Consider the following 27,839-nt stretch of genomic DNA (forward strand, 5'->3'; position numbering starts at 1 on the left):
TAAAAAATGTATAGGACTAAATCTCTGAAAACTCCATTCCTCTGTGTCATTTGACAACTGGATTCAAAAGTTATTTTGAGGGGAGAGGGCAGAGACTGATACACAGACAGAGCAATCACATAAGCCTAATATCTTTATACAATCAAGGTAAAGCAAATTAACCTCTTGGTGGCTCCTGTAAATTACAAGACATCATTTTACGTGGATTTGCATTTCTAAGTATTGCACATACTGACAACATAACAGAAAAGGTGATCAAATCACTAAGATAACAAAAGCAGAACTGAACAGACACTAATCCCTTCCTGATTTTCTGCAACTGTTTACTTAACTATATTTGGAAGGCCATCCGTGCATAGCATAAATTTGATTTTTAAATATCAATCTTCGAACCCAAATACTTTTTGTAGGCAATATGTCAGAAATTAATACCTAAAATGATATTTGTGTATAACGATAACTGAATTGAGTCACCTATTTGAAAACAGCCATTCAAAAAGTTAAATACAAAGCTTCCAGAGAACATTTTTTATTATTACCTCATCACCTTTTGTAACTTCCGAGCCTGAGGTAACTGCTACTGTTGCCAAACTAGATTTTTCTCTCAATCTTTTCACTGTGTCAAACATCTAGAAATAGAGACTTAGATGTTAAAAAATAAGATACAACTTGGCTGTAATTGCAATACAGATAGGACCGAAGTTCTTGATACTCGTTTTCACATTGTTTTCAGCATTTCGAATGGATGAAACTTATCGCCATACTCCTAAATGAGAAAAGCATCTATCTGAGCCAGTAATGTACAGCCCTGTAGTACTGCTGTGTCTGTACCCTAAATCTGAAGAGCACCACCAGTATGAAAGTAAAATTCTAATATTTTCAGTCCTCCAGCACTGCCAGCCATTAGTTAGATCAGCATAACTTAAGTTTTAATACAAGCAGCTGCTAACAATCTTTCTGATTTTATAAACCTTTATGTATCTTTTGCTATTGTATCAAAAATATGAGGAATAAAGTCTATATTAAAAAATATCATTACTGGAATGAATTATTGACCTAACACTTGAAGTAGCAACAGCAAATACAATGATTTGTAAAGTGTTAATGCATAGTGTTCAAAAAACTTCATCTCATTGGGGGGGAGGGGGGGGACATTCAACAGAGTAAGCGTCTCAAGAAATAACCTCAGTTGTAAACACTAAGGGGTTACATATAGGGGTCATAACATCTTTCATAAAGGCTTTCTGATTTACTGAAATCAGATCGTACTTATCTCCCCCCCGTTTACCTGCAGAATCCAACTGACTGTGTCCTTTTGTGCCTCTAATTGAGGAACTCTCTTTAATTTTTCTAGAAGCATTAATATGTTCACAGCATTCAAGGCTGAGCTTCCCATTCCTTTACAAAGGGAGAAAATAGAAACGCACAGATCTTAGAAAAAAAACTAGTCAACATCTTAATGTATCTACAACCATGGACATGACTTAAAATACTGCTAGTTATATAACAAACATCCACCCACAAAACCTGTATAGTCACAGTTCCATCTGACATTCATCTGTTTATTCCAATTAAATATAGTATAAACTTTCCCCATCATCAATAACCTTCGCTATTTTTAAAAGCAAAGCAGACAAAACAGAATCACCTATTGGCTTCAAAGAGAAGCTGTGGTGCTCAAGCTACTTTATATAAGTTTGCTAAAAACTCACTACGCAGAAGTGCATTTCTGTTATAAGAACTGTTATAGTTTCACTAATTATTATTTTCTTCCTCACACCTTGGTAACAGCTTATAACAACATTTTTAAGCCATTCTTTAACAAAAGTATATTTGAAATTGGGACCACTCTTCAATTAGATTTCTTTTACAGCACTTTCCATTTGAAGTAAGTAAAATGAAAATTCACATTTTAAAAAGTGACACAAAAATATTACAAACCCCCTTTTTCAAGTATCATCAGAAGGTATTTTTAAATCCTTTATGGAAATGTATAAATGTGGTTTTGGTTTTTCTGGTAATGTCTGATAAACCATTTTTATCAAGACAGAAACTTATTAACACACTGTTTATGCATGGTGCTTTTTACATTTGAAACCTTGCACATGCTGACTTCCATGGACCTTCATCCAAGTCCAGAGCATCCTGCTAAACCAGTCTAACGTATTACACATATGAAAACAAGAACTGGCTATAAGCATTGTCAAATGCCAAACTAAATTGACAGAGAATTCTCTCACTAACATCTCTCAGTTGTAATTATTTTTAGTGCATTCCTAGAGTTGTCATGAAGCTTTCTAGACAGAAATATGTTCAATTTGATGGCAATGCTGCTTCTTGCTAAACAATAGGAAACAATTAAAAACAAAATATTAAATGGGAGTATTTTTCAAACTCAATGACACCTCTTTTCACAACACTTTTGAAAAAAGAAATAAAGGCAGTTCAGTAGCTTTTTGGTTCCTATTACTGTTTCACCTCTCAAGTGACAATTATGTCCAGCTTGATAAAGGAATTTCTTTGTATTTATTCTTATACAGTGAAGGAGAAACTCTACAAAAGATGAATAACGAAAGATTATTTAGAAAATGTAGATTCCAACTCCCACTCACTAGCCTTAAATATAAGGCTAGGAAATGCTCTCTAAGGATTTGGAGGAGCCAAGCAAAAGAAGAACAAAAGCACACTTCATAGCCAGCAAGGTTTGCTTCTATTGTCACCACCATAGTAAAAGACTAACTTGCAGGTAAATCAATACCTGTACAACTCAGGAGACAGTTCACTTTAAACGACTGCCATTTCTCTAGGAATTCTTATAATTCTTTGTTTCCATTTCAATAATCCTCTTGTAGAGGAACCACCATTGTCAGCCACCTAAAGCCAGTATTATTTTTCCATTTCCTTCCCAGGAAGAGGAGCACATCTCCTCTTCAACATATCTGTCAACTGGAAACAAAGGAAACTACTCAAAACCTGGTTTACTTATTATTCCATAGAAATATTTCAGCAGTTTTTAACTCTATAGTAAAAAAAAGAATCCTGACTAAAAAATTGAATACTTTCTTCTAGTTTATTGTCCATACAAGATTAAGCTAGACTAATTTACTCTATCCTTTCAGAGAAAATGAAACGTACTTGTTGCTTTGTGATAAAAATCAAAGGTTACTTCTTCCTCTGGAGACTTCTGTAACTGCTGCTGCTCTTCTAATAACCCTAGAGAAAGGAGATGAAGCACCTAGAAGAGATAAAAGTAGTAAAACTCATTCACTGTCAGAGGTCTGAAAAACTAGTATATAAAACTGAGAATGTTCACTATAGTTCCCTACTATACTTTGATTATATATACGAACACACACAAGAACCAGAAAAAGTGCAAAGATCGTACATGAAAGGTATGACTCCAAAGCCCAATATATTTATCTTTCCCGTGTATTCCTTGCATCTGTTTTAATAAACTTGCACACATTTCACATTATTTACACATGAATCTGTCATTTTGCTGACATAAATCTATGAATATTTGGTTAATTCCATAAACCAAAGATTAGCAGGTAAAGCAATTAAATAATCTATGCACTCTAATTGACATAGCTGATTAATTGAATCATTTGATAAATTCAGGCCCTGACCCTATAAATACAAAAAAAACATACCTAACTTTATGCTTTAAAAAATGAGATTACTGACACTGATAAAGTCATGGAGGTAAAATGAAATTTGTAAACATTTGCAAAATTACATTATTTCATGACTGAGACCCCAAAGACATTTACATATTTGGTGACTTTGCAGCTTACAGGATCACATAACTAATTTCTTTAACAAGATCAAAAGGTTCCCAATTTGTACATGAAGTTTCAAAAAAGGAAAAAAAAAAAAATCAGGTAAGAACAATCACATCTTGAAACTGATGAGGCAACACAAAAAAGCAAAACAGAAAACTGATGAACATCCTCATTTTAATACTGTTGTGCTTTGCATTTCAATTTTATGTTAGAGGTTAGAAATATTTTCTTCATCAGTAAGATTTATAAAAACAGGTTTGGGGGTCAAAAAACCATTTCCTACAATTCAGAGTTTACCTTTACCCATTTTGATATATCGTAAACAGTTAACAGACTTGATACAGGAATCACCATGGGAAAAATACCAATGCTAAGCATACCATTTGGATCATAGCTTCAGTCCACAAGTGGGTTTCCAGTTCTACTGCTCTCTGAAGGATGGTGCGCATTATATGCATCATAATATCACAGTTCAGAAGCCTCACCACGTTGCTGAATGCAGGACTGAAGTCTGGAGGGGGTGGTGGTGGCAATGCTAGAAAATAGTAATATGCAAATACATTAATAAGCATACTGGCTTTTCATGAAAGATTACACACAAGAAGTAGAGAGAGCAAATATACTGCTACCTATTGAAGGAACAACCAGATCTTTTCAATCAATAGAAACATGACCAAACACCATTGCTTGCCCAAGTCAGCTCTTATCTTTGGAAAAACTAAGTGCATTTAATTAGTTTTATAATAAAATACATGCAAACTAAGCTAAACAACCTGTTGTCTGGTATCTAATCATGTATTTTTGAGCTAATATTGAAAATCTGTGGTACAGTGTCTCACGCAGAAGCCACATGGAACCTTGGTGCCCACTAACAACAGCTCAGTTCACAGTGTACCCTTTCCCTACCTATTTCCTTAGTCTCAAAAAGCTTCTAGGAATGTAGTACCCTTGAGACCTCCAATCTTTTGATACTTTAGATTGAAATGGAATTACAAGAGTTACTGACAGAGACAGCATGGCCATATAAAAGCACAAAATATCTTGCAACATACTGGGTAGCCTCAGGGGAATACACACCAGCTACAAACAGCTATCTTCCTATTTTAGAAGGACTGCATTGCCTCATTAAATGAAAGCAAGTTTCTCATAAATATATCTGAATATTGGCATTTTAAGAGTTCTACAAAATAAATGCTTTTCTACATCCCTGTTAACATTTTAAGTCTCTAGAGTGACTGGGGGGGAAAAAAAAGTATTATTGAACAGCTGTCAAATGTGTTAAATGGAAGAAACCACCAAAAATAATCTGCATATTTTTTTCCCCACTTTCCTCATTGATTTGCCAGATGTCAATCTTCAGAGTTACTTGTAAATGAAGGAAATTAAAATTTGTCATAGAGAATGTGATTTCCAAGTTAACTATGTCCCTCTAAGTGACAATGTCAATTTATTCTTCTTCAGTTCCACAGATCCCAAAGTCAATAAAATTCACTTAGAATGAATTTCAGCCATATTGAATGTGAAATGCTGTAGTGCTCCTGAATGCATACAAAATCAAAGTACAGTTTAGGATAGAAAGCAAAGATTAAGGTATTCAACTGAAGGTAAAGGGCAATTTGGGAAGAGAAATATAATTATCTATTGTAATTAACAGAAGTAGGCAATATCTCAGTTGATTTTATTAAATTGCTTATTGTACACAATTGTTCAGTCTACAAAGTCTTCCTCAAAACAGCTCAATGTTTGTGACCTGAACGGATAAAAGTAAACTCAAAGGGGAAATAATGTTTGTGTTACAACAGAAACATGCAGTTTTATTGCTTTATGTATTGGCAGCTTTTAAAAAGAAAATTGTGATTTATAGGACTTAAGACTCCAGATATTTACAGACTGGTGACAAGCACTAGTTTCTGCAGCAGTTTTCTCTACGTGGCACTATGATGTCTTAACTCTATGTCAGAGAAACAAGATGAAAAAAAAAAAGTTTGTCTCCCTATTTACTCTACCAGGACTCAAAGATATTAATTTTTATCAATGGATATTATGTTGTGTTGATTTGCCTACATGGAAACTAAACTGTAAATTCCAAAATTCTTATTTTTATTTTTATTTTTTTAAGGGAAATAAATGTCAAGTGCTAACTAATTATGATTACCACAAATCACAAGAAAGTCAAACTTTTGATATGAACTCAGTTATCCTGTTATAAGTCACAAGCCACCTCCCAAAGCTCTTATTTTATATGCACTACTTGCAATACTGAACTATCACATTTGTTGATTTGATGATAACAGGTCCAAGTTTACCTTCATCTCTGTTTTCTTGTTTTCTTCTTTTTTTCTGTGTATGCTCAGCCTATAGAAAAGGTAGTGTTGTTATACCAGCATCTCTACAGGAGTATGTACGGAAACAATCAGAAACCATAGACTAGCAAATGTGGTAAGATACACAGTGAATATATACTCATGTAAAAACTTTTCTTAAATATGTTTAATAATATTACATTTCAATTTTGTAGTAGAGGTTAACAATCGGAATCTTTTCTTCCTCATTTGAGATATATAAAAACAAATTTTGGGGTCTTCCAATGCAAAGGTAATTCTTAACATGTTTTGTTCTTAGGACAAATAGTTAACAGAGATAATACAGAAATCATCTTGGGAAAAACAGCAATGCAAACCATACCATGTCAATTTATGTTAACAATGTTAACTTCATTAGGTTTTGTTTTAAAGTTAGCTGTACGTATAACTTCCTAGATCAACTTCTTGATAATCCATCATCTTAACTCCTTTGATTCAGCAAAATTATTTAGGACATCGAAAAGCATGTACTGCTTTTATCTTTGAGAGCGAACTTCACAGTTCCTACCTTGCTGTGCTGGGTCTTAGTATAGTGATAAAAGAACATATTGAACTCCTTCAGGCATTCATCCTTCAATTCATAAACTCCATGACCAGATACACCTGGTTTCCTTAAAAAGGAATTTTTCATGACATAGATTATTAATGCAACTTCAGCACATCTTTGAAGATGTACAAACCAATAACACAATTTGCTTCCCAAGGAAATGCTAATAACAAAATGCAATAGCAATGGTAACTTCATCAACTTAAGACCGATAACTGCACCTACTCTATTCTGTTTTTTAAATTTTGGATACTGTATGCTATGATAAATCATACCCAACACAGAAACATTTCTAGTTTACACCAAACCATGAACATGCCATTGACAGGTAAATTAGTGAAAGTAGTGAACCAAGCCTGGATTGCTCAAAAACAAGAAGGGGGAATTGTGGAAGAATGGTTAAGTGAGAAAGGGCATGCTTTCTTAGAAGTGAGCAATCCTGTCTTCACAATAGAGGGAGGATCCCTGCGGCTATGTGAACTGTCCTTGAGCATTCCTAGACCATTACAGAAGGGGAAGATAAGTAGTGGTAAACAAGTAAAGGAGGGGGCTGATAAGCCCCTCCACGGGAACAGCAACTTTGCACCAATCGTGTATTTGCTTTAGGCGCGTGAACAGAGACTGTAAACCAATCATACAGCTACTGCTAGTGCATGCTTATTGCTTGTCTATATATACTCTGTGTAAGCTCTAATAAAGGGAGAACGATCATACTCATATTGAGACTCATCGTTACTCCGGGTCCGTCTCCCACTCCGACATCTGGTAGCAGAGGATGGTTGATTTCCGAGACTACCGATAAGAGGATGGTTGCGCTCAACTAAGATCTCCGAGACTGCGGTAAGCAGCTAGAGGAGGGGAGTGGGAAACCACGGCTGAGAGAAGCGCTGCTTGGGGCAGAAGCAAAGCAGACGCTGGTGCGTGGGGTCGCGCCCCACCTCTCAGGCGCAGCTATGGAAACTGAGGCTGCGGCCACGTTGCTCGTCGGAATCCTCTCTAAGAGAGGGATAGATGCCCCGGCGAAGCAGGTACACAATCTGATCAAGTTGGGACGGCGTTGGGGTCACTTTTCTGACACCCACCTGTTGTTTTTGGTGTCTGAGTGGCGAGACTTTGGGGGAACAATGTGGCAGAAGACGATTGAGGGAGGCGAGAAGGGGGAAAAGGAAATAAAAGCTGTTTGTCCATTTTGGAACACCGTACTAGAGACTTTAACAGCAGCGTACCAAACTGTCGAGGAGGCACTGCAAAGGGTGCGGGAGAACTCCGAGGGGGGGGCATCGTCAGCGTCGTCACCTGCCGCATTCCAGAAAGCGGAAGTTTCCTCGGAGCCGGCTGGTCCGAGCTCCGAGGCAAACGCGGAAGTGCACCCGGAGGAGGCTCAAAGAGGGGCGGTGGCCACGCCCCTCGCTGACCTCATAGACTCGGGCGGAAAGGAGGGCCGACCCCCTCCTAGTGCTCCCCCCCCGCCGCTGCCTAGCGCGAATGCCCTGCATCCACCGTTGCCGCTGTCTACGCCACCTCAGCGGCCGCCTCTACCCTCCTTCAACGAGACCACCCGCTCGCGACAGACGTCATCAGAGTCTCCTCCACTGCCTTCGTCCAGCGAGTCTTTGGGGGATAACACGCCTGACACCAGAAATAAAGCACCGCCGTCACCAGGAGAAACCGCAAGAGCGCCGTGGGAACTATCGGATCGCCTGAAAAAGGTGGAACTGCAGACACAGGAAAAGGAGAGGGAGGTCCCTCCCTGCTTAATAAATACCCTTGCCGGACCTCCAAGGGAGTCCTGCTGGAGTGGTATTATTAAGGGCGCTATAATAGAAGGACAATGGAAGCCTGTTGCGGGGTCCGAGGGCCTCACAGCACTGGCATTCCCCGTGCTACAACAGAATGGTCAGGGGAAATGGGAACCACGACTGGAAAATTTTACAAGCTCGTACCACCATCTCAACCTATGGGGGAGGGGCACGAAGCGGCGGCCGCTCCTCAGCGCCAGCACCAGCACCGAGCCGCCGCCCGGCCTCCCCGCCTCCCCCTCCTGCTCCTCCCCCCCACCCTTCCTCCTCCCGCGGTAGCGAGCGAGTGAGATGCCGGCCGCCGGGGCTCGGGCTAAGCACGAGCAGATCCTGGTGCTCGATCCGCCCACCGACCTCAAATCTAAAGTAATGCTACAACCTTTTGACTATGACCCTCAGAGATAATGGCTCTAATTCTCTTCCTTCACTTCTTGTTGTAATTGCAGCCAGTCCAACTGCAATTAAACGATATCGTCATGCTTAATGACCTACAAAAAATATTAGGAGCCATTAATTGGCTCTGACCAGTGCTAGGACTTTCCACGGAACTGCTACACCCCCTTTTTGAAAAGCTCAAAGGGGACCATGTATCTTTGGACTTTTGACGATGTTTCATCCCAAAAAATTCTTAGTTAATGGAACTGTCCACACTCGAACAAAGCGATCCACCCACGGCTTTATGTCAGGTTGCGATAGTAACGTAGAATTTTGGAATCCAGCAGAACGTAACTTGAGTAGTATTTTTGCAGGAGTAGGGACTGCTCATGCTTTATCACAACTTAACAGATTAGGATGCTGGCTTGCAAAAGAAGCAAATGCTACTAGTACTGCTTTAAGCGCCTTATTAACAGACATAGATTCAATTAGATACACCACCTTACAAAATCGGACTGCAATTGACTTTTTGCCATTGGCCCAAGGCCATGGCTGTCAGGACTTTGAGGGAATGTGTTGTATGAACCTGAGTGATCATTCTGAGTCAATACATACAAGCATTACAAAATTGAAGGAGCTAACAAAACAACTGCAAGAAGATGATGGTGAAAACTTGTGGGGACTGTTTGATTGGTTGAATATGCTTGCTATAGGGCCTTGGTTAAAACGCATACTGATTCTAGGACTTATTGTAATTTTTATGTTTGTTGCAATACTAATCTGTGTACCATGCTTGTTGAGCTGCATGCGAAGAATGATTGACCGGAGTATGAAGCAAGTCATGACCCTGCAGATCCATACAGCCTTAGCCCTTCAATTAGTAAAAGAAGGGGGAGATGTGGAGGGTCATGACAGGGTTAAACTGGTGGAAAGTTGCAAGCAGCAAGCAACAGGAACCTCAGACAAATGTACCGAAGGACACTGGTGCAGCTGGGAATGATACATCCTGAGAAAGTATAGATAAACTAGCAGAAGCCAGTGGGAACCAAGGTTATGGGCAAGACAGCTTTTCTAAACAAGTAGCAAGGTACAAGGCATGACTGCTGCGTGCGTGATCGGTGTAATGATTGGCTACCTGTGACATAATCTGCATGATGACTGGCCTAGCAAAGTGTGTCTGTGAAACCACTGAAGCAGCTAACTTTTAAATAAGCTCAGAAATAAACAATAAATGTCTCAGGACGCAAAAAAAAAAAAAAAAAAAAGAAGGTGGAAAAATATAACAGGGAACAGGACCGCCACCCGTAGTAAACGGGCGGCCATAGGGCTTTCACCAGATTGTAATGATAAGGTTACCTTACTCAGTCCTACTGAAAGAGTGTTTTTGTCTCTCTTTGTGCCTGGGGCAACAGCAGGCAACGCCTTAACCTATTAGAGGACCAAAATAGCCTGCGACATGCTATTCTGCAAAATAGGGCTGCAATTGATTTTTTGCTATTAGCGCAAGGCCATGGTTGTGAGGATTTTGAAGGTATGTGTTGCATGAATTTGTCTGATCATGGTGAATCCATTCACAAACAATTACAGTGGTTGAAGGAGCACCAAGTAAAATCCGTCAGAACCATGGGCTATTAGACGAATGGCTAACTAACCTGTTTGGAAATCTACCACAGTGGCTAATGGGGTTGCTTATTGAAGGCTTACGCATATTAATAATCCTTGTAGTTATAGGTTTGTGTTTATGTGTAGTATTAAGCTCTATTAAGAAGGCTCTGCTGAAAGTAGTGAACCAAGCCTGGATTGCTCAAAAACAAGAAGGGGGAATTGTGGAAGAATGGTTAAGTGAGAAAGGGCATGCTTTCTTAGAAGTGAGCAATCCTGTCTTCACAATAGAGGGAGGATCCCTGCGGCTATGTGAACTGTCCTTGAGCATTCCTAGACCATTACAGAAGGGGAAGATAAGTAGTGGTAAACAAGTAAAGGAGGGGGCTGATAAGCCCCTCCACGGGAACAGCAACTTTGCACCAATCGTGTATTTGCTTTAGGCGCGTGAACAGAGACTGTAAACCAATCATACAGCTACTGCTAGTGCATGCTTATTGCTTGTCTATATATACTCTGTGTAAGCTCTAATAAAGGGAGAACGATCATACTCATATTGAGACTCATCGTTACTCCGGGTCCGTCTCCCACTCCGACAAATTAGTTTTAACTTTATAGCTTAGAGTATCAGACATTTGGACCTTATTGTATAAAATCCAGCACTTCCTTCAACCAAGGTACAAAACTTAAGTAACACAAAGCTACCTTCCAGCTGGATGAGCAAAAAAGAATATTTTCTGAACCTTCCACATCATTCACAAGGCAAAATTACTAGATACACCTGTAGCTGCCATTGATTAAAAATGGAACAAGCAAGCCACATGTAACTTTAATTGTTTTAGTATACCTTATTTTAAATTTCAAGACATTATTGTGACAAAAACATAACAAATATTTCTCAGCTGCTACAGCTGATGCCTTTCCTACATGTGCACGTATTAACCCCCATCTGAAAGCTCCAGCAAGTTGGCAACTCAGTAACATCTAAACCAACAATTAAGCGTGATTGTCAAAGGCAAAACGAGTTGTTAAGGTTCCCAACCATCTCTGAAACTAAATAAACTTTTGAAGTCTCCTACTAGTACTTGAGGTTACTAAAGTCCTGAGACTTCTCAAATTAAATTTGAGGGAAGAAAGGGGCAGAAGAAGAGAACAACATTCAAATGTTCCGTACAGTTTACTTTCCTATGCATATTTGAAAGCACATATATTTTAAGACAGCAGAATATTAGCTGAATGAAGACTATGTAGTGCAGCCTGCGTAGCCTGTATAAGCTAAGAGCTCTTATTTCCCTCTCATGCTACTTATAAAACAGTATTAAGAACTTACTTAAATGTAGCCACTTTATCAATTACATTCTCCAAGCCAGTTTCATTGTTCTCCTGGTAAAAAAAAAAAAATTAGTTTGGGATGAATATATAATGATTCAAATATCTTCAGTATTATGCTACGTATAACAAAGACACACAGATTTAGATAATTCCCTAATTCATATTTTGCCCACTGTTACTTAGAAAGCAGACATTCATAATAGACAAGTTAAAAATAAGTACCCAGGATAGACAATAAAAAATTTCATACAGTCATGTAAAATTGGATTTACAGCAGAGCCGATCTCCCTAAACAGAGCAGTGCCTTACCCAACCTCAATGGAGGGAAAACCAGGCGTTTTAGTGTCTAAAAACAGTGGATGTGGATCATCTGTTATTAGTTTCTGATAACATTCAAGGATATTTAGTTTACAAATAAAATTGAAGTTTTTTGCCTTGATCGTCAGCCCTGAAAGCTTGCTTTGACTATAAAATTCAAACCGCTTCCTGCTCCTTTAGGTGGATTTTCAGCAGTTAACATGGAATTGCAGGGCAAACCGTGCTTTCAAATAGACCTGTACAATATCCATTTTTCAACTGATTTGCACAGGTTTAAGTGGTCAAAATTACAGGATCATTTTTGTTGATGATACACAAGACAGAATGGCTCCATGGTCCTACAGGGCCAAAACAGAAAATAATTTAAGAACTTTTCTTGAATCTAGGAGAGATATGTTTCTGAATATACTAAAAGATTCCACCTCTTCATCCCAAAGCACAGTCCCCACATAATCCTGTTCAGATCAGGCCATACTTGAATCCATGGCATTTACCACATCAGTAAGGTGTGAAACCCCATTTGTCATGTTATACTGTAATTCCGAAGACAACATTTACAGTTTATATCAAAAAATAAAACACTTCCATATAAAGGTACAGAGTCCAAAGAGGAGAAAGACATAAAAAAGAAAAAGTTAAGCAAAAAGCAATAATCAAACCAGGACTCACATTTTCAGGCAAGGACTTGGTAATTGCACTGTGAGCCATTGGTTCAATACATAGCAGATGGATGATTTCTCTCATGATAACATCTTCCTTCGTTACATTACTCACTCCAGGCACATACCTTTCCCCTGCCAGGGTGCATCAAAAGAAGGAAAACAGCAAACGTTATAGTTAGAAAGCAATTTTGAATTTCGCACAGCAATAATGCTACTGCTGGATAGTTCATGATACAAGTTTGCATTCCTCAGAAAACTATCCCAAGTATCTGAGAGAAGACGACAGGAAGAATGGCTTTTATAGCCTACGTTCCTAACAAGATGGGCTGAGATAGAGTTTATTCTTCATATTCTACCTTGATAGTCAATTATGAAGTTATCTCAAAAACTACTGCTTCCATCTGACAAATACGTGTGTTATTGAACCACCTATTTAAAATAGGAATTTTCCAGTACCCTCTCCATACCATCTACATTAACAAACAAAAAAACCAAAGTGTCATCAAGCCCATTTTTTCAAACTGTAATTATGCATTAATTTCCAGGACAATAGTACAGAGAAAAAAGAAACTTAATTACAAGCCACTAAAAACAAAAGAAATCTTCAAAACATTGTTAATATAATTTTTATGAAAAACAGTTTCTTACCTACAACATAGATGAGAATCTGTAGCATCTCTTCTATCAATACATTACATTGCTTGATCAAATCCTACAAAAGTTAGAAAAATCAGTTAAAAAAAAAAAACAAAACACAAAACAACACACACACAGCCAGGAAAAATCTGTCAAATGACACTGAGGTCAGCCTTCAAATGCCATTACTTCACTGAAGAAGCGTATTGTAAGAAGAATCCTCCATTCTAAAGAGTTGGACAAAGTGCCTACACTTACAAAGCAGGTATTATTCTGCAGCTGAAGTGCAAAATTTATATGGAAGAAAGGAAATAACTGATAAAAATGTATCCCAAATGAAGGATTATTTAAAAGCTCAGTCAAGCCTCAAGAAGCAGCAGGATAGTCCAAAAAAGTTCCATTCAAAATAAAAGACATATAATACGGCTTGAGAGATATAGAAATATTGTAGAGAAGTCAAGTATTTCTTGGTTTTTGGTCAATGACCTAGGAAATAAAATTATTAATACAGAAATCTGTTTATACCCAAGTAATAATTTCACCTTTTGAATGTGGAAGATAAAGAACAAAGAAAAGCAGAGTTAAAGAAATATATGCAGAGAAGGCATATACTAGACAGGATGGATACTCTTCTGGTCTGTTTGTTCAGCCTTATGCCATGCTAGTATTACTATTCTTTGAACAGTTTGGTAACCGGAAAGCACTTTGAACAAAATGTGCCAAGCAGAACAAAGCCCGTCTGTTAATTTTGAATAAGAAAGCCTCTACTGTGAATAAAAAAAAAAAAGAAAAAAAAAAAAACCATTTAGCTAACTTCTAGGTCCTGTGTTGACTGTGTTTTAGTGTGGTCATAAAAATGCAGTAATCAATAGAAATTAATTTTTCTACTAATGTTCCATAAACTCAGAAGCAGTCAAATTCATCAGCAGGAATACTTGCCACTTACCTGATCTTTGGTGGGCTTCATCTTCTTGAAAGCATCAGCAAGTTCATATCTCTGCAGTATCAGTAAGAGGAAATGATTTGGATCCATAAGAGATGCACCAATCTGCCAAAAACCCCATGTGACATGAACGTCAGTTACCATTAGAATTCATTATTAATTAGGGAAAAAAAAATTTTTTTTTAACCAATGTCACATTTCAAAATGATACAAAAACTAACAACAACAAAAATTAAAGCAAATCTATTAAAATGTTATGAGCGAAACAAGCAGTGACAAAACATCTATACCTGGAGCATGATGATGTCTTTATCATACATCTCTTCTCTGCATTTAACATCTTGATAGTAGAATACCTGAGAAATAGAAAAACAACATTTAAGCAGAGAAGTAACATAAATGCTGAAGCAATGCTGAAGTAATACAATATCAAATCTGCAGCAAACTCTTTTAAGTTGTACAGCACCTTTGTTTAGGCAAGGGAAAAGTCTTGCATTTCTTTCAAAACAAATGTGTATTTTGATGGCAGCGAAAACTGGTTTTTTTCACTTATCCAGAGAAAACCTACACCATATTAACTTCCTCATTTTCTTCCAAGACAACATAATTCAAATGGCTGCTAAGTCCTTCTTGCAAAAATCTGCCACCTTCTCCCACCCCAGATCTGAAACAGAGACAGTTCTGCAAGGGGCTAACAACATTTCCTTTGGTTTTACCAAAGGGTCCTGTGAAAGCTAAATACAGAAAATTTCCACCTTTGAGGATGAAAAAACAGTGAAGCCAAAGCAGGTAAAATACAAGTACCTAAGGGCAGAATTTTACTGATCCTATTGCACTAAAAAGACAGCCAACAAGTACTACAAAATAATATTTGTTATTTTCACTTATATGGTGCTCCAAAAGAAGTCTAGTATGAGATGAAAATAGTTTAACTTTTCCACATAATGATTACCACACACTAAGAAATGCCTCTAACATTTTATGTTGTAAAGCAACAACAATTATACAGTCATTTCTTTAGCAGATCTGAAAGTAGTTTGCAAGAGATGTCAGTAACATTAATACTATTTCACAGAATGCAAAAAGAGTCATGAGAGATGAAAATATTTGTTTAATATGGGCAAGAAAGCCATTGATAAAGCTGGAAATAAAGCCAAGTCATCTAAATTCCCATGTAGAAACCTACTGGTTAAGTGAATTTTTGTAGGAGTGACCCTCATGAGCTCTTTCTGCATTAGAAGGAACAGCCACCGAGAACACAGCTGGCATGAACTACTGGGATAGAGTCACTGCTGCATACTATAGGGAGTACCTGGCTTATCAGGGAGAGCCCATTCCTCCTCCACATCTCTGCCGCAACCTGAGCAACTAAGACGAGACATCGCAAAGGATATTCTACTAGCAGGTCCACTTGGAATTCTTCCTAGAATAAAATAATAAAATAATAATAATAAAGCTTAATGTGCATGTGTTACAGAAGTTACAAGAGATATTTCTGGGTGATCTTTCTCCTTCCCAGGGTATAAATCACAAAAAGTGTATTTGAAACAAAAACTTACAGGAGAAACAAACTCATGCAATCTTGAGATGGTTCCAGTCTTGCTTAATCGTACATGAAGACCTACACAACAAACAGGAAAAAAAAGTGAAAACAAATCAAAATCAGTTAAATTTGTCTTCCAAACAATTTTAAGTGTTAGCTAAATCACCTTCAATTCTGAGAATTAAAAAAAAATATATAAAGATTGAATCAAACTTCACTTAGGAAAGACTTGTAAGAGATCTGCTATCTTAAAAAAAAAAAAAAAAAAAAAAGTAACATTATCACAACAGTTCTTTCCAGTCTTATAATCTACTATTTTAAGAATAAATCTATTCACTTAATGAATTCATTTAAAACATTTAAATGGAGATGGTAAATAGTAGCAACAAGCTTTTAATTTCTTGTTTAAAACACACAATACCAGTAATAACAGAATCTCAAGACTACAAGGCTTAGCAGATAGTATCTTGGCAGTAAATGATGTGAGAAAGGATCTTTAGCTTAAGAAGAGCTTTCATCTGTATTCTAGAGAGAGTGGCCATCACCCACTGCTTTGGTCCTTTGTATTTTGACTAGAAATCTGTCCTAGCATGCTGCAAACATATGTCTTAAGAGGAGCATTTTAACAGTCCTAAGATATATGTGGTTGGAAAATAAATTTAAGATACAGTAATGGTGAACACTCATTTAGGCATAACAGGTAGTAACAGAATCAGAACTATAGAAATTATTTCAGAAAAAAAAAAAGTGAAGATTGCCTAACATGATATTAATAAAGTATGAAACTCTTCCTTCTCTAATTTTTGCTTTCTTCTCTCTCTCCTGTCTAAAAAATGTCCTCCAAACTCTATTGACAACTTTTTTTGAGAAATATTTATCTGAGTGGGGCATCTGGTGAATGGGGATCACCTGATCAGGAGGATGTCAGAAAGTGAGGGACTGATCTGTGAAGCACTTAGTTTAAATGCTTTGCAGAATTGCAAAATGAAAATGGATGATATAACCTAATTCAAACAGCAGTCAAAATAAATCACAGCCCCTACCTGCAAGAGTCCTAGACAGTGGTAAATGTATGCTGACAGGATCTGTAGACACTCTGTAAGGTCTGCTCTCCAAAGTATGACCACACAGGTGAAACACTGTCTTTTCCCGTGAACGGCCATTTGTGCTGCACCTCATCACAGCTTTGTGACATTCTTTATAGGCCTTCAGCAATAGCTCTTCCTAGAATTTTAAATAAATACATACAGACATACTTAAAGGTCATACTGATGCACTAAAATTTCTTGTTTGTTTTTTCTGATAGCCTAAACAGATATTAAAATCCACAGTATAATTACTAGTCTGTTTCTTAATACTGAGTAGTAGTGGACTGGAGCAGTAGAGCATCAGCCAAAGTTAACTGAGGACATCCTTCTATTTAAAGATCCACTCTACCAAATGCACTAAAACCCACATGCTTATTTAGGCTGCAATATTTTAACATTTTTCATTGTCTGCAGGCCAATTTGGATTAAGAAGCCCCTGAATTGCAGTACCACTTCTCTTTTCTCCTTACTAAAAAATTAAGGAAATCCATGCCAAAATGTCTTTAAGCTAACAAATTTTACATTTTCCTCCCTCCCCCCAGCACAGAGACGACTTCCAGCACTGTTAAAGACTCTTTAAGGTATAATTGCCCAATTAGTGCTAAGTTCCTGCAGTCCGCTTCTGGAATCAACAACAAATACCATATCCCTCAAAAACTTAATTTGTCAGATCACCATGAACCTAAGAGTCAAAAAATCTTGAAGGCTGAGACAGATGGGTTCTTTAGTTTGTCTGGTACCCTGTTCAGCTTTGTCATCTAGAGGATCACATTCTTCTGGGATCCCCTCTCTCTGTCCCACATTACAGACAAAGTCTTTCAGGCTCATGTTTTGTAGAGGTCTTGTATACTATTGTACAACAGTGAGCTTTTTTAAAAAGCTGCTAACGCACACAAGAATATTCACAAAAGGCATACAGGTAAGAGCCTCAGACAACTGATTTGCTTACATCACAGGCACACCACTCTTGGAACATCAAAAGAATATTTTTTAGCTGCATCTGTATAGCAATGGCTGCTTCCCAGTCAGGGTCCACCTCAATGTGCTGACCAATCTGTCTTTTTATCTCCTCCATTCCCTGAAATGAAGAGACCACAAAACATTCAAGCTAGATTAGTGATCACAGGCTTAAAACAACAGAAGAACACATAAGCAAATGGTAAAATACAGGCTGTTCAGATGTAGCTAAAAAACTGTTAAACATTACACCTATAAAGGAAATGCTACTTTTTCACCCACCCAAGACAGGGACCACAGAATTCATGATTTCAATTGTATGTTTACATCCACAATATTGCTATGGTCAAAAAGATGAGGAAACAAGAGTCCTGCAATATCTTTATAACAGCATATGAGAAAGAAATGATTTAAATGTATTGTACCTGCATGCAAGTTAGAATCCTTAGGAAGGAAACAAATCCTTCTAAAAACCGCTCCCTCAGACGGTCTGTCCATAATGTAGGCTTGCTGATTAAGACATACCTGTCCCCAAAGAAAACATTATCTTCTGTTGCTCAGACTTCTCTTCTGCTCATGCTTGTATTTAAAGTATTCAATTATATTAAAATAATCAACAACACCATCACGTTACATCCCCACCTCAAACTCCTCCTTTTTTCCCCTTTTAATTTTACCCAGACATTAGAGGTGCTAGAATTAGGACTCTACTATTTGAAATTAATAGAATTTGAATTCCAAGCTATTTGGGGTGGTTTGCTTTTACACTATTTATTAAATTTGAGTAATTTGGAACCTAGAAGAGTGGAAAGTGCTACGTGGATGAAGATTATACAGCCTTCCCAGAATGACAATGAATAGAAGCCAAATTTTCTGTAGTGTCTGATAGTAGATATATTGTTCATTAACACAATTGTTATATGGACTGACATCAGCAAAAATGATCACAGAGTATATCATTTTGACATTTGATTTTTTTAGCAGTTTTATCACCAGATTTCTAATTGAAACACCTCATCCTATTTCCAGTTTTCTAAGAATTGTTCAAGCTTCTCAACTTTACACTAACCTGAGGTCATATATTACTGCATATACCCGGTTCAGTTTGTCCTGGCTGTAACCTTGGAAGTTGAACTTGTCATTTTTGTCTAGGTACTCTGGCAGCACTTCTAGGAGTGTCTCTGTAATGATGGTGATTACCTTTTGCTCTTCAATAAGGTGGCGGGCCTGCAAGAAGAAAAGTATTCAACAGTAAGAATCTGCCTGAATTGAGTGTTAGGAGAAAAGAGAACCTGATAACTTATTGCTCAAAGCAGCCTAAAGACAGACAGATATTCTTCAGTGCTGTAGGCTGACTGAAGTATATTTATGGTGAAGATGGTGGTGCCCAAAGAGGTACTATATCCTGCTATAGTTATGAACTTTAATACAGTGCATCAAGCCCTGATATAAAGCTAAGGGGCTGTATCTTCAGCCTTTAATAAACTGCCATACCATTCCCTATTGAGAAAATTTACAAGGTTACATGGCTTCACATTATTAAAATAGTAGTAATGCCAGGGAGAAGTGCTCAACTAACCAAAGCGCTCTGGTGGGGGGAAAAAAAAAAAAAAAAAAAAAAAAAAAAGCCATGTCTGAGAATAGAGGTATGATCAAAGGAAGTGGAAAAGACATTGTCAGTTCCATGGTTCCTACAAATACTCTTGTTCAGGTAAATAAAAGCTGATGAAAACAGAAGGACAAGGAAACAGAGACTGCTTAATGATGTGATTAATCCTACTCGTGTCTCTCTTCTGGCTCATTTTGTGTATGCTGAATTTTTCATTTAGTGACAGACTTTACTGATAAAATATATATTACTGAGAAGATAATTTATCATGTTTATGCCCTTGTTTATTCTTTATGATGTGCAAATTCATCCATTTCTATTTTGCTCACCCCCAGCTTATTTTTCCATAAAATATTAAAAACATCAACTCCTGTCTTCCCTAATTTTGCTGGAGAGAACTGGTGAAATAATTTTTCCTCAGAATCCAGTGTTTTCCACTAGAAATTATTTTAAGCATTTGTAAGGTGTCCAAACTACAAAAGTGCCTGTAGTATTTATTATGTATGAACACAGTAATTTCTATCAGCTGAGCATGCTTCTTTGCTGTGACAGCTTCCATGTAACAGACCTTCTATTCTTTCTAGAGAGATCATGCAGAAAAAGGCCTGAAATTCTAATGTTAAAAAAAAAAAACAAGAAACATATGATCTTAAAAAATAAAAAATAAAAATTTACAGGTGTACTTTTCTTTCACATGACTTAATATATTTCACCCACCCAAATACATTAAGCCTTTTTTCTGGCCCTGCAAAAAGTTAGTTTTAAAGTTACATAAGAAGGTAAATGTGAACAGTAAACTCGCACAGAAACTTAATGCAGAGAATGGTGATGTCTAAAACTCCCATTTACTTGCATTCCTTTCTAATTTTTGTAATTAATTTTCACACAACCTCAGGCTCTGGCTTTCACACTGACCTTAACACTCAAAATCATTCATTTTAGACTCAGCAATGCATACATACTCTTGGCCAAGTACAGCAGTAGCTTGCAAATATGGTACTGTTAGCAATTATTGCATTTATTTTACATTCCTCATGGTGATAGGTTGAACATACCAGAGTAGGTACAGTGAACATCTGAACAGAGAGTGCCGTCACAGAGAGAACTCTGTCATGATCATCATTGATGTATTCTTTTTGCAATGACTTGTAATACTGGGAAAAGAGAATATTGGGGAAATTAAACAAATAAATCTAGCTTAAATTAAAAATGTTTACTTTTTTATTTGAAAGAATTATTGTATTTGAACTGTACTTCATACTTTATAACAGATGCAGTTTAAAAAACAAAAATGGCACAATGCCCTTAATGCAAAGTACTGAAGCACGTGTCCCACTGGCTTAACATTAAGGTTAAGCTCAAATTGAACTGCACTGCCAGATTGCAACCAAAATATTTTATCTCCTACATATCAATCTTCCTCAAGAAAAGAAATAAAATACCTGAAAGAAAGATCAGTAAAGTCATTAACTTATTAATAAAACGAGTCTTCTTCCTCCTCCAGTGGACTGTATGGACAATTATTGAACAGCTGCCTATAAAAGATGTGTACAAATAGTAATATAAGTCCTTCTTTGCTTTGCTTCTCAGCTCAGTGAAAACCATGAGGTGTCAGTCACCTTAGGTTTACCAGAGTTAAAACATCTCCCTTAACAGAAAAAATTTGGACTTATGTTCTGTATATTTCTTAATTATTTTATCATTATTAAAAAAGTTCCAGTTCATTTGTTGTTTCAAAAGATAAAGAAAGTGCTAACAATACTGCATTCATAAAGATCACGTATACCCACATAACTGTAAGAAACAGACCAATGACACTGGAATTAATACACTCTGTACAGACTGAACTAGTAGTTGAAGCTCTGCATGTTGAAAAGTCATTACTTATACAGAAACAATTTTCAGTTTTGGGGGGAAGTTACTAAAGATTCATTGCATAAAACACAAATAACCAGTTACCTTCACAAATTCCACAGCAAAAAGTTTTTTGTACTCCATTTCCATGAAGAAACTACTGAAGATAAGCTCATGAAGAACCTTTCTTGCTCCTGTGAAGAGCCAATACAATTCACTTCACTTTATTGTACTAAGATGCAGGTTTTTATGGAAGAGAGGAACAGATTAAAAAGTGATAATTAAAAATCATAAAAAGGCCTTGAAATAGTTATGAAGTATATGGACAAAGTTATCCATATCATTATGTCCTCTCTTTCTAATAAACACTTACTGGTATGTATTTAAAACACAGAGTAAGCATCAAGTCCCTCACAGTCAGGATTCTTCAAAATACATAAAGCAGAAAATTGTAGGTGGTAAATACATACCCAAAATATCAATTCTTTAAGCCCTATAACTAAAACTTTATCAAAAAGCATGACAAAAAAAAATATACAGAAATGTTAACTCCATGTTAACACGGCACTGTGATGGTGTGCTCCTTCCCCCCCCCCCCCCCAAACTGATGTGCTCTCTCCCCCTCAGCCTGACCTCCCTGTAAACAGCACATATGTAGGGGCTAGTTGAGCATGCGCCAACTAAGGTCCATCTAGCATGCAAATATGACTGTGAGTCAATCACCTCCCCCCCATAAATAGGGGGCAGCCCAGAGTCCGTGGAGCTCTCCTGCACAGCAGCAGGCTGCACTGCAGAACCTCCCCTTGAGCAGGGACGCCTCTCAAGGTTACTCTGAGGTTGAGAGATTCCTCACCCGCGACAGATCCTCGGTAAGTGATTAATAGCACGCTGAACTTTTGCGAACTTCGCAAAACTTTGCTGAGTTATATTTCTGACTAATTGTGCACATAATTCCTTAGACATAAACCGTTGACCAAGTCTGGGACTAGGACTGGATCCAGCCGCACCTAGGCTCCTCTCTGAAGGAGTTTAGAAAGCAAGGGGGTCCTTTCCAAACCTTGTGACTCAACGGGAGGGTCTCTGTTGCACACGCATCTGACCCTGTCCTTCATGCAGTAAATAACTGAGCGAACCTTGCCAATTGAACCTCGTTAAACAGTTCTTATTCATGATGAACTTTGTTAAGTCGCTGTCTTACTGCAATAAACGTAGTGCTGCTTCCCTCTTACAAGTGAAGTGCATCATTCCTTTTGTGACAGGCACACACTTATTTTTACACATTTGTTTAATATATATTAAAAAAAAAAAAAAAAAGAATTTGCCTCTTCAGTTTATAGCAACACGTGTACACAAACCTTTATGAAGTTTTGCATCCCAAAGCATCAACTTGCTTATGAAGCAGGGCTTTTCAGACCCAGCATCTTCTTTGAGACATATCTGACAAAAGATCTGCCGAAAGTCACCTGTAGGGAGAAAGTTATTCATTTGTACAAGAACGTTTTGAAAATTAAAGGGTCCAAGCCAACAGAACAGAAGAAGTATGGATCAGTTCTTAACAATAACCTTCCTCAGTGAACTCCCCCCACACTCCCTTCCTCCTACTATTTTTACCCTCTTTATGTAATAAACCTAGTGGTGCAGAAGAATATTTTAAAATGAAATGCATTCAGACAGCTTTGCAAAGCAGATCTACAAGCACAGTGCACTATGCTAGCACGGAAGTGCACAGGCTAGGCTAGTCTCAGCTGGTCCCTGCATTGGGCCCTCAAAGTCAGTATTCTGTAGCATTTCAGAACATTATTTCATACTTTCTTTTACCTATCAGTAAATACCATATTTGCTGAAGCAGCTTTAGGGATCGAGGTAGCGTAGCCACCATGGGTTACTAAAGTTAGGAAACGAGCTCTTACATTAATGATTTCCAATAGGCAAAATGAAGAGTGAAGTGTCATGAACCAAGTTCCTGACAACTTGGAAATAAATAGTACGGAATGCTTCTAGATCAGCATTCTATCACTGGAAGCAAAAACAGGAAAAAAAAACCAGGGACCACCAGACCACCAAAAATTCCACTTGAGTACAGAACACACTACTTGAGTATAAGCAGTGATTAGAGCTTAGCCTACACCTATTTATAAGGTGAAAAGAAATTTTATAATACCTTCCTTTTCTCAAAATGAGACTAAGACAAAACCCAATATTAGAAATCAAAACTAGATAGATTCAGACCAGAAAGAGCACACAATTTTCTTTTAAACTGTAAGTGTAGTCAATTCATGAAAACTTAAGATAGACTTTCCACTACTGGACAAAATTTTAAATTAAGACTGTTTTGGGGAGGGGGCGGGGTTGTTTTACTGATACTGTCTACTTTAATCACATCTATCAAGCCTGAAGCATGAATTAATTCAAGCAGAAAATGTATGCTTTCACTCAAAGAGATGTTCTGCAGCTTTCCAACATCACTGGGGACAGCAGCTTTTAAGGAAAGAAGTCGTTGAAATAGAGTATGTGATGTTGAAACTGGGGTTTATAAAATTTTGAAGAAAAAAAAAAAAAGAGCACAAGGAGGGAAAGTGATTTATTTTAGCAAGAAGGAACAAAGTACTGCTGTTCATAATCATATTGATGGATATCACCACTCATATTGATGAGTCATTTATTTACTACTTATGAGGAATGTGAAAGTATTTTAATAAGGAAGATATCATATATAGCACTTCTGATGATTTTTTTTTTGAAAGAGAGAGGAGCATTCATTAAAATGTTGTTATGGCATTATTGTAACGTTATGCTTACAAGTTACACTTACTTGAATAGCTCATGAGTTTGTTCAGCCAAGAACCAAGGCGCAAAGCAAACTTCTGGTGAGCCATAACATCAGCATGCAGAACCTCCACATGAAGTGGTCGTTGAGAAACATTTTCGGAATGCCTCTAGAAATCAGTTTAAAAAAAAAAAAGTAGATATAAATTAAAGATAGCATGAATTTTCACATTTGTCTTCAACACCTGTTGTCTCTCCCAAGCCCACGTAAATGGCAAACCCTATCAAAATAAAAAAAATTAGTAGATGTTTGGGTTTTGAATACATCTGTCTAGTATTTAATCCACTATATTTGCTAAATTCAATTTCAAAAAATTCACAGACAGGTCATAAAAACATGGAAGTCAGAAATTACACAACAGACAAATTTGTCCTCAGTATTAATAAAAAACAAACCAACCAACCTCATCATTAAATGAGAAAAATATCTTAGGAAGCTACCTTGATTTCCTCCTTCGCTTCCTGACAAGATGCATAATGTCCTGCCTTAACAGCTCTACGACCCTGTGTAAAGAAAATATTGAATATGAGACCAATGTAAAACAAAAGAACAAAAAAAATCAAACCTGATTCTTGCTCTATTTTATTATTCATGAAAGAAAACCTGGGACAAACATCACTCATGGTGCTCTTAGACATCTAGGAGCAGACCAAAACTAAGTTATTTTTAGAAAAAATCTATTTGAATTAAATTAACAATGAAACAACTTAAGAAAAAGCAAAGTCTGGGTATTTTAATGTTATAAAGAAAATATATGTATACAACAAAATAGAAAAGAGAGATTTCTGCAGAAAACTAAGTAGAATTTTCTTACTAGCAGAAAATACAATCACCCCGAGTTGCTTTTCCACAATCCTTCCTATTATTTCTTACTTTTATAGATAAAATAGTGGGGTATATTAAAAGCAGTGGGTTTGATAGCTCTTTCAATAAAGCCAAAGAATAGCATCAGCTTAGTCCTCAGATTCCACTGAAAGGAAACAGAAGCTATGGGCTTCCGAATGGGTTTTCTATACAGCAGAATTTCACGCAGGAAGAGAGGAAGTGGCAGTGTTGTGGAAGTGTTATAATTACAACAAAGCAATATAACCCAGTCCTGTGGTGTAGTAGGTGCTTTGTAAGGAGAAAAGTCATGTCAACTCTGATCTAAAATTTAGCTTTCATTCAAAAGGAACCTTTCATAAATTCATAGAACAGTAAAGGCAAACCTTTAAAGATTACTGTATAACCATGTATGTGTATACATATTTTACAGACCTGAAACTGCAGAAGCATTGTAACAACATAAGACCAACAGAGCATCTATAAATAAAATGTAACTAATTTTCATTATCTGAGCAACGAGAAGCACAAAGAAAATACAGTTTTCACAGATTAAAAAAAGGATTCTAATATTAGTAGCATGTTTTATATGCAAGTATACAATGAACACATATAGTTACAGGCATACAAATAAATATAGCTTCTCTGTGTGTACATGCAAAGTGCATTATAATGATACTTGTTTTCTATACAAAAGTATAATACAAGACAATCAGGCACTCTGAATGTGTATTTTTTTCAAAAGGAAAAAAATGTTTCTACATCAGCAGAATAGGGTCCCGATATGGTCTCAAACATTGGTCTGAGAAATGAAAAAGTGAAATCATCAGGTTCACCCAATTTCCCTTATGGATTTTTCCCTCATTTCATTTGTTTAATTTGAAGCTTCAAGACTTAATTTGGAAGTCTGAGCTAGAAAGAACACCAATTCTTGCAAAATGTAAGCAAGAATTCTGTTTAAATATGACTGAATACGCACGTTGCTGCCTTAATGTTTCATTTTAATAGCATTTGTCTGAAATGCAAACTTCTGTCATCCAAGGGGAAAAAAAAAAAAAAAGAAGAAAAACATGTCATAAACAGATGAAAGAGAAACAACTTCAGATGAATCAAGGCCTATTCCCATTTTCAAGAAACTGGGTTTGCCAAGGAGCAAAATTAACACAGTTTAAAAACCTTCCTGAAGCAAGTGTTGATTAACAACTAGTCTGCAACATGCCTTTCTCTCTCCAAGCTCCAGCATTCTAGAAACAAATATTTGGTGATCAAAGGATTATAGTAGTACTTCTTAATGATTAAAAAGGGACTCTCCCCCAAACAAAGAATTCACTGACCTCTTTATCTATGGCAGTAGTATGCAACTGGGCTTCACCAAGTTCGCAGCCAAGTGCCCTTTGCAGGCTATAGATGACATGATCATAAGAATGGTGTTCATCATTGAAAAGGACACAGTAGTAGTTGTCTGCCTTCTCTCTACTGGGGAAAATCCGGCATTTCATCATACAAGTAAAAAGAAAATTGTAAATATCCTATCCAGTACATCAAGAGATCACTCGCAAATTCATGAGAGAAATGAGAAATACCAAAAAATAAATTACAGAAGAAAATTAAGCATGTTCTTCATGTCAAGGACACCAAAAAATTGCCCTTTTCATCTACACCAGGACAAACCACAGAAACTGCATACCAAGTACAAAAAGGCTTTTAAGTTATTGGATTAATCCATTATTATTCCCTCTCTCTGCCATTTTATGATCTCATTTTTCTTTTTAACGACAGAAGTCTTTTTCCATTTTGATTGAGCAACATCACACATTACTTTTTCCATGAAGTATCAAAAGCTTATCTGTATATAATTGTAGTTCAAAAACATTATAGTGCTATTTACAGAGCTTTTGATGCTAACAGCTTTGCATGAATGTAGCAATACTCACGGGCAAAGTTATTAGCAAAGTTTCTAACACCTCAGAGACAAAATTGGAAATACTCCCTACCTGACTGCGAGCTCCAGAGGCAGTTCTTTCTCTTCTTCCCATATAAGCATATCTACGATGTATTTTATGACAGAGGGAAACACCCTCCTAGAGTGTTCCATAACCTCTTCATTTAACTGATATTCAGAATTCTGTAAAAAGGGAGTTATTATCAATATAGAAAATAAATTTTAAAAGTGGAAAAAAGGTGATAGTAAAGTACCTCATTACTTTTTATTTCCTGTTAAAAAAAAAAAAAGAATTTATGATTCTTAAGCAAACCCATCTCACCTCATTTCTTCCCTTAAAATTATTTCATCCCCAAACCTGTCAGTATTATTCCAACAGTTTCATCCACCATTTTTTACTTATTCAGTTTTTAATTTATGAACAGGCTATGAAAGGCTTCACCAAATATGTTAGGAGACTTCAGGTTCATATACCTTAAATTACAAATAGCTGGTAAACAGGTTTCTGTATACCTGAAGATACTAGAAGTTTGCAATCCAGACATAAATTCTTCCCCTGTATTGGCATTCTTTTCTGTCTGTATGTGTATTCTCTCAAATATTTATGAGACTCCTTGAACAGAATTATCTAAGAAAACACAACTCTGTTCTTTTCAGAGATCCCATGCCAGATTTACTCATTATTCAAAATGTCCTTATTAACTGGCATATTTTCCATCCACCCAGGCAAATCTTATTAAGTGAATCATCTACAGCATATGATAACATTATGAATCCTTTCCATAACATTTTAGCAGGAGAGAAAGTGAGATTATAAACAAAGAAAATTATTTCC

General features: G+C 36.8%; 1 protein-coding gene across 5 annotated transcripts in view; it reads right to left on the reverse strand.

Annotated features, from left to right (window-relative positions):
* Positions 1 to 27,839, reverse strand: part of UBR1 (ubiquitin protein ligase E3 component n-recognin 1) — a 78,453-nt gene that overhangs the window by 27,833 nt on the left and 22,781 nt on the right. For 3 of the 5 annotated variants that reach the window (XM_067296504.1, XM_067296502.1, XM_067296506.1), the window contains 24 exons: positions 27,057 to 27,187; positions 26,397 to 26,538; positions 24,681 to 24,743; positions 24,226 to 24,349; positions 22,769 to 22,876; positions 21,519 to 21,607; positions 20,615 to 20,713; positions 19,020 to 19,177; positions 18,376 to 18,475; positions 17,943 to 18,071; positions 16,949 to 17,129; positions 15,922 to 15,983; positions 15,675 to 15,785; positions 14,653 to 14,718; positions 14,366 to 14,467; positions 13,432 to 13,495; positions 12,791 to 12,915; positions 11,802 to 11,854; positions 6,657 to 6,759; positions 6,092 to 6,140; positions 4,166 to 4,320; positions 3,136 to 3,235; positions 1,289 to 1,398; positions 540 to 629 (listed from right to left, as the gene is read on the reverse strand). In XM_067296504.1, the coding sequence (XP_067152605.1) occupies positions 540 to 629; positions 1,289 to 1,398; positions 3,136 to 3,235; positions 4,166 to 4,320; positions 6,092 to 6,140; positions 6,657 to 6,759; positions 11,802 to 11,854; positions 12,791 to 12,915; positions 13,432 to 13,495; positions 14,366 to 14,467; positions 14,653 to 14,718; positions 15,675 to 15,785; positions 15,922 to 15,983; positions 16,949 to 17,129; positions 17,943 to 18,071; positions 18,376 to 18,475; positions 19,020 to 19,177; positions 20,615 to 20,713; positions 21,519 to 21,607; positions 22,769 to 22,876; positions 24,226 to 24,349; positions 24,681 to 24,743; positions 26,397 to 26,538; positions 27,057 to 27,187 (2,514 nt within the window). The remainder of the gene's footprint in view (positions 1 to 539; positions 630 to 1,288; positions 1,399 to 3,135; positions 3,236 to 4,165; positions 4,321 to 6,091; positions 6,141 to 6,656; positions 6,760 to 11,801; positions 11,855 to 12,790; positions 12,916 to 13,431; positions 13,496 to 14,365; positions 14,468 to 14,652; positions 14,719 to 15,674; positions 15,786 to 15,921; positions 15,984 to 16,948; positions 17,130 to 17,942; positions 18,072 to 18,375; positions 18,476 to 19,019; positions 19,178 to 20,614; positions 20,714 to 21,518; positions 21,608 to 22,768; positions 22,877 to 24,225; positions 24,350 to 24,680; positions 24,744 to 26,396; positions 26,539 to 27,056; positions 27,188 to 27,839) is intronic. The other 2 variants (XM_067296505.1, XM_067296503.1) reach the window with 1 other exon arrangement.

The sequence above is a fragment of the Apteryx mantelli genome, chromosome 4 (assembly GCF_036417845.1).
Source record: "Apteryx mantelli isolate bAptMan1 chromosome 4, bAptMan1.hap1, whole genome shotgun sequence".
NCBI lineage: Eukaryota > Metazoa > Chordata > Aves > Apterygiformes > Apterygidae > Apteryx > Apteryx mantelli.